Below are 8,782 nucleotides of genomic sequence, written 5' to 3'. Positions count from 1 at the left end.
TATATACCCATATACATATACATATACATACATATATATACAAATATATATATATATATATATATATATATTGAAAGACGAACTCATACAGATAATCAAATGAACTGCTGCAAATATTACAACGCGCATACCTCCGTACTGTGTGTATCCTTGCTTCAAATCACAAAGACTCTGCACAAGCTGTTCGAAGCCAATGTCTTCCTGATATTGCAAATAGTACCTCTGTGCCGTCAAGCGCAAGTTCTCTATCAGAATATTGGCATCGGCTGTAATCCCAGCTACACATACAGCAATGCTGTCATTAATCTTATAGATCTTCTCACTACTTTTGGAAGCCTCTAAGAGCTTGGATGTGTTCTTGTTCTCCGCCGCAAGCACAATGCCTTCCTTGCAGAGCACCCCCATGCACGTACCCGCGTGGGAGATGGCCTCCATCGCATACTCTACCTGGTATAGTCGGCCCTCGGGTGAGAAGATGGTTGTGCGTGTGTCATATCGACGAGACATGATGCAAAGGATGAGGGTGTGGGTGTGTTTATATGTACACTTAAACGCTGGGACGTGTTGGTACGTATTTATATGTATATATGCTGTCGCGGGCGATGGGGTTTTGTTTACTTCTGATATGGTAAGTGTACGTCGAAAATGATTGTTGCCGGGAGAGCGAAAAACAATAGGGCGACTAACAGTTCGGTACATTCTTGGGTTGAGTGAGACCACCATTAGGCCAACAGAAGCTATTTTACAGAGAGGCAACAGCCGGAAGGAGAACTATTTGGCGGTAAACGTTCGGTACATTGTTGGGTTAGGTTAACTCACGCGATGAAGATAAATAAATCTATACACCACAAGAGGTGTGTACATTTGTATGTATATATTTGTATGTATGTATGTATTTATATTTACACTAGTACTATAGTCCGTTAACAGTCGACAGAGTATCTTAACGGGGGCCTTGTCGACTGTGCTCCTTCGTATGGTAATATTTTACCTTCCTGCTGGGTGGTGGTGCATGTACACACTCACAGCTGGTGTCGCACCTACACATTCGCAGCCAAATGTGAACCGATATATAGTACCACACACACAGCTAATCAATAGTACCACACACACAGCTAGATTGAACCCCCGGTACATCTGACACCATGGCCAACGTCACAGCCAAAGATGCCATGCAAATACACGGGCGCAATCCCCAGCACCTGGTTGATAAGATCATACGCACACGTATATACGACTGCCGATATTGGAAAGAGGACTGTTTTGCCCTCACAGCCGAGTCATTGGTGGAGAAGGCTGTTGACCTGAACTACTGTGGGGGGGTGTATGGGGGTAGTGTCAAAGCTACGCCGTTTATATGCTTGCTGCTGAAGATGTTGCAGATACAACCGGATAGGGAGATCATTGTGGAGTTCATAAAGAATGAAGACTATAAGTATGACGTGTTCTGCTGATATGTTAGGGTGTTTCAGCGTATATAGAGAGTTCTATTTATAATATGCTCTTCGTATACAATGGCATTTAACACGTATGTGTGTATACACCCTCGGGAACGTTTTTTTTTGACAACTCGTTATCGCACGCATATACGCTAGACCCATGTGCGCGTGTATTGTAGTGCGCATGTACACCACGCATACATATATATACATACATATATATATATATACATATATATATATATATATATATATATATATATATATATATACCTTTGTTGTATATATATATATATGTATATTTATTACTATATGTATGTATGTGTATGTTTGCATGTTTGCGTGCGTGTATGTGTGTGTGTGTGTGTGTACAAGTGTGTATGTATGTATGTATATACATATATATGTATATAGGTATATATATATATACATATGTGTGTGTATGTGTGTGTGTGTGTGTGTATAAGTATGTATGTATGTATGTATATACATATATATGTATATAGGTATATCTATATATACATATGTGTGTGTGTGTGTGTGTGTGTGTGTGTATCTATATATAGTCTATCTTCATCGTTGCTGCCAATTATGCGACATACATTACTATATATGTGTATAAGTGGTTGTGGCTTTGCATAATAATCAACACGTATCCATTATATGAATGTCGTATTAGACTCAATGTGAAGTCGAATCTTATTTGTGAGCAACAGTATATTGCATTGAAGCCCTGTTCCCCGCCCAGTAGATTTCGCAGTTAGCCGAACCTACATTCCTATATGCATCATGTTTCAATCAGTTGTTACTATATATAAGAGGTGTTGTTTCTATATAAATATACATATGTATATATATATATAGGTTTGTGCTATACTGTGTGGATTGAAACTTTGATAGGCACATAGGGAGATGACCTTGTTGAAATTCCATAGGCTGCGAATAATCTCTGACCTATCGTCGCATATAGTATATTCCTACTATATATGAATTTGTGTTGTCACTTTTCTATATATAGATAGTATGTTGTTACTATATATATGAAGTTAGTTCGTGCAATACTATGTGGACTGGAAACTTTCAATTTCAAATAGTTAGATGACCATTTCGACATGCCATAGGCTGCGAATGACCTCTGACCTAGTGTCACATATAGTATGCTGTTACTATATATAGGAAGTTATGTTGTCACTTTTCTATATATAGATAGTATGTTGTTACTGTAAAGTAGGAAAGAACTGTAGGCTGTAGAGGTATATAAGTCTCGCTCTTAAATCAACAATGTATGTTATGGTTTTCTTTCTACATGATTTATCTATTATCCGACACATGTTACGACAAGAGAGTGGATGGGTGGTATAGGTGGATTAAAGGAGTGGATGGGTGGTATAGGTGGATTAAAGGAGTGGATGGGTGGTATAGGTGGATTAAAGGAGTGGATGGGTGGTATAGGTGGATTAAAGAAGTGGATGGGTGGTATAGGTGGATTAAAGGAGTGGATGGGTGGTATAGGTGGATTAAAGAAGTGGATAGGTGGTATAGGGGGTACTAAAGGAGTGGATGGGTGGTATAGGGGGTACTAAAAGAGTGGATGGGTGGTATAGGGGGTACTAAAGGAGTGGATGGGTGGTATAGGGGGTACTAAAGGAGTGGATGGGTGGTATAGGGGGTACTAAAAGAGTGGATGGGTGGTATAGGGGGTACTAAAGGAGTGGATGGGTGGTATAGGGGGTACTTGTGACCAGTGTATGTCATGTTTCATACATTATATCATCCGATACATGTTACGACCAGGCAGTGGACCAGGGGCACGTTGGGATACGTCTGTAGGTACTATACCATGCAGTTGGTAAGGCGTCCTCACTTCAATCAAGCTATCTATCACCTTACCCACCTGTGTGCGTGTAGCTGATACGTCACACTTCTCCTCTCACGGCACCAGATACGTTCGTCTGCTGGGTGCTTTGTACCTGCGTCTGACGGCTAATTCGCAAGACTGTTACAAGTACTTGGAGCCATTGTACGATGACTTCCGCTGCATCAGGGTAAAGAACAAGCTGGGTAAGCTTGTGCGTTCACACGTGGACGAATTCGTAGACGAGCTGCTACACGAGGAGCGTGTGTGTGATGTGCAAATGCCGCGCGTGCAGAAGCGGTTTATCCTCGAAGAGACCGGACAGGTATGTGAAGTGAAGTGAAGTCAATGGGCCGATCATTCCAGAGATGTTCTAGGCTTAATTTTATAGCCATCGTTTGGAGATGGTTCACTTACAGATGCACGTATGTGAGGCGCTTTAAATTGGCATATAAATGACACGTGGTTATAATGAGCCGCTGATGTATAGGGTTGTAGGTGGTCTAGGTATCGGTCTAGGTCTTTGTGTAGGTATCGGTCTAGGTCTGGGTCTATGTGTAGGTATCGGTCTATGTGTAGGTATCGGTCTAGATCTAAGTCTAGGTCTATGTGTAAGTATCGGTCTAGGTCTGTGTCTAGGTATTGGTATCGGTCTAGGTATTGGTATTGGTATCGGTCTAGGCATTGGTATCGGTCTAGTTCTAGGTATTGGTATCGGTCTAGTTCTAGGTATTGGTATCGGTCTAGGTGTAGCTGTAGCTGTAGGTCTAGGTGTAAGTATCGGTGTAGCTGTAGGTCTAGGTGTAAGTATCGGTGTAGCTGTAGCTGTAGGTCTAGGTGTAAGTATCGGTGTAGCTGTAGCTGTAGGTCTAGGTGTAAGTATCGGTGTAGCTGTAGCTGTAGGTCTAGGTGTAAGTATCGGTGTAGCTGTAGCTGTAGGTCTAGGTGTAAGTATCGGTGTAGCTGTAGCTGTAGGTCTAGGTGTAAGTATCGGTGTAGCTGTAGCTGTAGGTCTAGGTGTAAGTATCGGTGTAGCTGTAGCTGTAGGTCTAGGTGTAAGTATCGGTGTAGCTGTAGGTCTAGGTGTAAGTATCGGTGTAGCTGTAACTGTAGGTCTAGGTGTAAGTATCGCTGTAGCTGTAGGTCTAGATGTAGTTGTAGGTGTAGTTGTTAGTGTAGGTGCCTTCATGTCAGTCGTAGATTCCTGCTTACATGCCCATTAAACCAATACAAAACGCACCCATGCACACGACTCTGTGCAGTACCACTGCATATTACAAAGGGTAAGACAGAAGTTAGAACCATCAACCCAACCCCGTAAACCTAAATCCATGAACCTAAATCCGTAAACCTAAATCCATGAACCTAAATCCGTAAACCTAAATCTATAAACCTAAATCCTTAAACCTAAATCCGGCCACCAGGAGCAACCTGTTTTTATCTCCACTCATATTCCAGTACACGGACATGGCTTACTTCTACTACACCCATCCACCAGTTGCAACCACGCATCAGTGCTATCGATGATCTTCTGGACGACGATGATGACGAAGACGTCGAGATGGCGGACACGGCCACTGCATCGGCTGAGGTGAACGCTATCGCCGTCAACGGGATGGCACAGTCACCCGAGCGACAGAAAGAGCGAAGAAGCGACAGGGACCACCGCAGTGATCGCAAACCGTCTCGAGACAGAGACAGAGATAGAGACAGACGCACGTCACGTGACCGGGCGAGAAGGTCATCGCCTGAGCGGAAGTCGTCTAAGGAACGAGACTCCGCGAGAGACAGAGAACGCCGACCATCGAGGAGAGAGTCGGGCGAGAGAAGGTCCTCGAGGGATCGAACTTCTAAAGATACAGGCGGGTCTAGAGGTAGGAAGTCGTCTCGAGATCGGGACAGAGAGACGTCCAGGGGCAGAGATAAGAACATGTCTACTCGCGCGCGGCACGACGATCGAGATCGCCGTGAACGCCCACGCGACGATGAGCGCCGAAGAGACAGAGAAAGAGAGCGCAAGGACAGGGACAGCGCACGTGACCGCGACGGAGAGAGACGGGAACGCGATAGAGGCCACAGCAGAGACAGACCCAGCCGCCGATCTGAGCGCGGTCGCGGCGGCGAGCGCGACCAGAGTCGCGAATCGCGCCGAAATGAGCGTCGAGATAGAGACCGAAGCAGAGGACGTGAGAGAGGGCGCTCGGGGTACAAAGACCTGGATCAGCCGGAGGATAGGCCTAGAGAGAGCCATGCCGCGGGTTCGAGTTCGCGGTCACGCCGCCGTAGATATAGGAGCAGTAGCCGCGATAGACGACACCGAAGCAGGAGCAGAGTCCGGTCTACCACACGCACTGGCGACCGTACGAGACGGAGCAGGCGCAGCCACACACGCTCGCGTAGTCGCAGTGGCGGCCGTTCCGATAGTACGGATAGCAGAGGCAGCTCAGGTGACAGTGGCAGTGACAGTGATTGCGATAGCGATAGCGATAGCGATAGCGATAGCGATAGCGACAGCGACAGCGATCGAGAGCACAGGGCCCAGCGCTCGAGGAAACGGTCGCGCAGTCGCAGTGCTAGTACCGGTGGAAGGGCTACAGCGCTCGCTAATGAGGACGGTGAGGTGTCTGATTGTAGCAAGCGGCCCAGGCGCAAGAGGAGGGCCAGAAGTCGGAGTGCTAGTGACGGGGAAAGGACGGACAAGAAATATAGGGCTGGTTCCCGGTCGCGTAGTCGGGATAGGAGCCATAGCCGTGATAGAAGTATTAGCAGAGACAGGCGTAGCAGCAAGAGCCGAAGCAGAAGCCGCAGTCGTAGTCGTAATCGTAGTCAAATCAGGGGGAGAAGGTATGTGAACGTCCTGTTTAGAAGTTGGCGATGATGTTGAGAATATTGGAAACCTCTATGTTGAAGTTGCCGGGTTATCTTTGTAGTCATGCCGGTGTATTGAGGTGGTATTGTTCGTGTTGTTTAGAATTAGCACCTGTCGATATATTCACTCCGCGTCTATTCTTGATCGCCGCCTTTCTTTGTCTTTCCATTCAACGCAATGTGATGATTGACAATTACCGTTGTACCTGTTTTGCAATACCTCGCTCGAATCGAATCTATCAGCGGAGACGAGTCTGATGATATGGACCTTGATAACATTCCCCTTCCGGATGATGATGTGGACGACGAGGATGCTGACCTGATGGACATACCAATGCCCCAGGATGCACCCGATACGCCGCATCACGTAGCCGCCACAATCACCGAGCCAAAGGCGCAGACCGAGACCAAATCGAAGTCCTCGAGCTCTAAGAGTGGTAAAAAGCACGCTCTGAGCTTCAAGGGGGATGCGAAGAGTTCCGATAAGGCCGCTGGCAGAGCCAAGAAGGGAGAGAAGGCTGCTAAATTGCTCGAGAAACTGCAACCGCAGGAGACGAAAGATATGGATTTGGAGAGCGCCGGAGGTGGTGCGAAGGACTCTCTGTCAGTGGACGCCACGAACGCACTGCGCGTCAAGCTCGGTATGCACTATCGTCAACACAGCTGTCTGTTGAATCTCTTTCATATGTTCTCGTTGTGAAAAGAAGAAGAAGAAAAACTTCCTAATCGGGGATTCGAACCCGCGGACCATAGTTTTATAATATCCCCGAGTAATACATAGGGGGATCGTATGCGCACTTCAGCTCGAAGCGCCGAAAACTCAGTCACATTACTACATATCGTTTGAGGTCTTTAACTGCATGTACTTATTGGGCATTGGTGATATGCTCCATAAGTTTTGCTTCTCTGGCGAATTCTGGGTTTTTTTTTTTGGGGGGGGGGGGGGGTTTTTTATGCGGACCCCATCTCTGTCTTGCCCACCTTTGACGCATGTGCTGACCTTTTAATTTTCTTTCTAATTATCTCTCTGCAACGGTAGGCCTCAAACCACTGCGATGACCTTGGGTTTAGCTTCATTGCCAGATATATAAAAACTGTTGGTCCGTGCGACTACATACAACTCAAGGGACTGGCTATATGATCCAGGACAGACTCTGAGTCTGGGGTGTCCAGCACAGATGTGTGCATAACTAAAGGGCCGAAAAGGGGCAAATGAGAGCGTGCAGTTTTAGATACGTTTATCTTGCGCCACATTGAAAGTCTGGTCGAGCGCTATGTGTGGCATCTGTCAACATCTCAAACGGCGTTGACCTGACTGGGTCCTTGTGATTGGCGTCAACAATGGAATAACTATCGATAAGATGTATTTCTGAATAAAGCGACGATTTGCTCATCAATCATAGCGCTGATAAATCGCACAGGCCAGATGAAATATGTAATAGCTTCGGCATCGCACGCCTGTGGGTAAGCGATGTACTAATGGATCGACTTATAGCAGCACATCATAATTGCTATGCCAGTATGACCATTTACCGATCAGTATATGAATAAACATAGCTGAAGACAAGCCCCGATTCCAGGATATGGGGGAAAATGGCTATTTGGAATGTCCAAGAGCTGAAAGCTGACATATTTTACATAGCTCGTGAAATCAGCAATGTCGAAGTACATACCGAAGTGCATGCACCTCAACTAAAGTTCAATTGAAAGCTTCTGCATCACATACGAATGATGTTTGAAACTTACTCACCTCCTTATCTTTTCCCTTTCGAAGTACTCTAAGCGCTCACTCCTGGCGTACACACCATACATGCTCACAATTTCAATACATACGCACTCTGTACGCGAGCGCAAGCACTGGCGGCTAGAGTTCATCTTAGTGTCAAGTATTCCCGCTAACTTTGGCGCTACAAGATACTTGTTAGGGTTTTAGGGTATTAGGGTTATCCATAGGTTGTGCGTGAAAAAACTCTTGAAAATATGATCGTCCGTCACATGTTTTTTGGTTACTTTATTTTTTTGTATATTTTGTACTATAAATATGTTGTATAATTTAGAAGGCTAGGATATGTGCTGATACTGTTCGTTTTGTATAACAAACTGACTGATAATCACAGTAAATACACAAATATACAATGAGTGAAGTTAGTAAAACAGATGCACCAATGCCAGAGAGGCACGCGGGGGACAAGAACCCTCGAGCGGTGCGTTGTTCAATTTGCACTTGCAAAATACTGAATGCAAACTTGGGAGTTTACACTGATATAACAAAGGACCTCCCGGAGACGAGCCTCAAGGCGAAAGAAGTCTCGGTATGTGTATAAATTTAGGATTGCCTGATGGCAATTTCACTGTCAAATCTATTCTTATAGCCAGAAATCGGACCACAAATGAACTGTGGATTGCCTATATGTGGAATATATCCCGCTCACCCCACTCACTCAGTATGAACCATGATAAATAGCGAATGCCAATGAGGTGAAATATGTGCACATAGCTCCACAGGTTCAAATTCCTCGCAAATGACTTTTTTTTCTAAGTTTGGACAAAAATATCCAAATATCTTTATCTATCTAAAACTACGTACACGCATATACATACATATATTTATTTAAATATA

At 45.1% G+C, this 8,782-nt stretch overlaps 3 protein-coding genes across 3 annotated transcripts in view; 2 read left to right on the top strand and 1 right to left on the bottom strand.

Annotated features, from left to right (window-relative positions):
* Positions 1-155: 155 nt before the first annotated feature.
* SARC_00892 (hypothetical protein) lies at positions 156-507 on the bottom strand (the record flags this gene model as incomplete). The annotated part of the gene is made up of 2 exons (XM_014305426.1): positions 156-171; positions 221-507. The coding sequence occupies 2 exons, from the start codon at positions 505-507 to the stop codon at positions 156-158; spliced, it is 303 nt and encodes a 100-aa protein (XP_014160901.1).
* Positions 508-880: 373 nt separating this feature from the next.
* Positions 881-7,774, top strand: SARC_00891 (hypothetical protein). The gene is made up of 5 exons (XM_014305425.1): positions 881-1,435; positions 3,382-3,619; positions 4,793-6,138; positions 6,406-6,803; positions 7,202-7,774. The coding sequence occupies exons 1-5, from the start codon at positions 1,146-1,148 to the stop codon at positions 7,219-7,221; spliced, it is 2,292 nt and encodes a 763-aa protein (XP_014160900.1). The 5' UTR covers positions 881-1,145; the 3' UTR covers positions 7,222-7,774.
* Positions 7,775-8,167: 393 nt separating this feature from the next.
* Positions 8,168-8,782, top strand: part of SARC_00890 (hypothetical protein) — a 1,745-nt gene continuing 1,130 nt past the window's right edge. The window contains exon 1 of the mRNA XM_014305424.1: positions 8,168-8,474. Coding sequence (XP_014160899.1) covers positions 8,298-8,474 — 177 coding nt within the window. The 5' untranslated portion in view covers positions 8,168-8,297. The remainder of the gene's footprint in view (positions 8,475-8,782) is intronic.

This window comes from Sphaeroforma arctica (assembly GCF_001186125.1).
Source record: "Sphaeroforma arctica JP610 unplaced genomic scaffold supercont1.31, whole genome shotgun sequence".
Taxonomy (NCBI): domain Eukaryota; class Ichthyosporea; order Ichthyophonida; genus Sphaeroforma; species Sphaeroforma arctica.
This window is presented reverse-complemented; position numbering and strand designations above follow the sequence as displayed.

Bases quoted from the DNA above. Each gene is read 5' to 3' on its own strand.
- SARC_00891 (XM_014305425.1), top strand. From the start codon at position 1,146: ATGGCCAACGTCACAGCCAAAGATGCCATGCAAATACACGGGCGCAAT. The intron at 6,139-6,405 runs GTATGTGAACGT...CGAATCTATCAG, and splicing joins AGTCAAATCAGGGGGAGAAG to CGGAGACGAGTCTGATGATA. The intron at 6,804-7,201 runs GTATGCACTATC...CTGCAACGGTAG, and splicing joins CGCACTGCGCGTCAAGCTCG to GCCTCAAACCACTGCGATGA.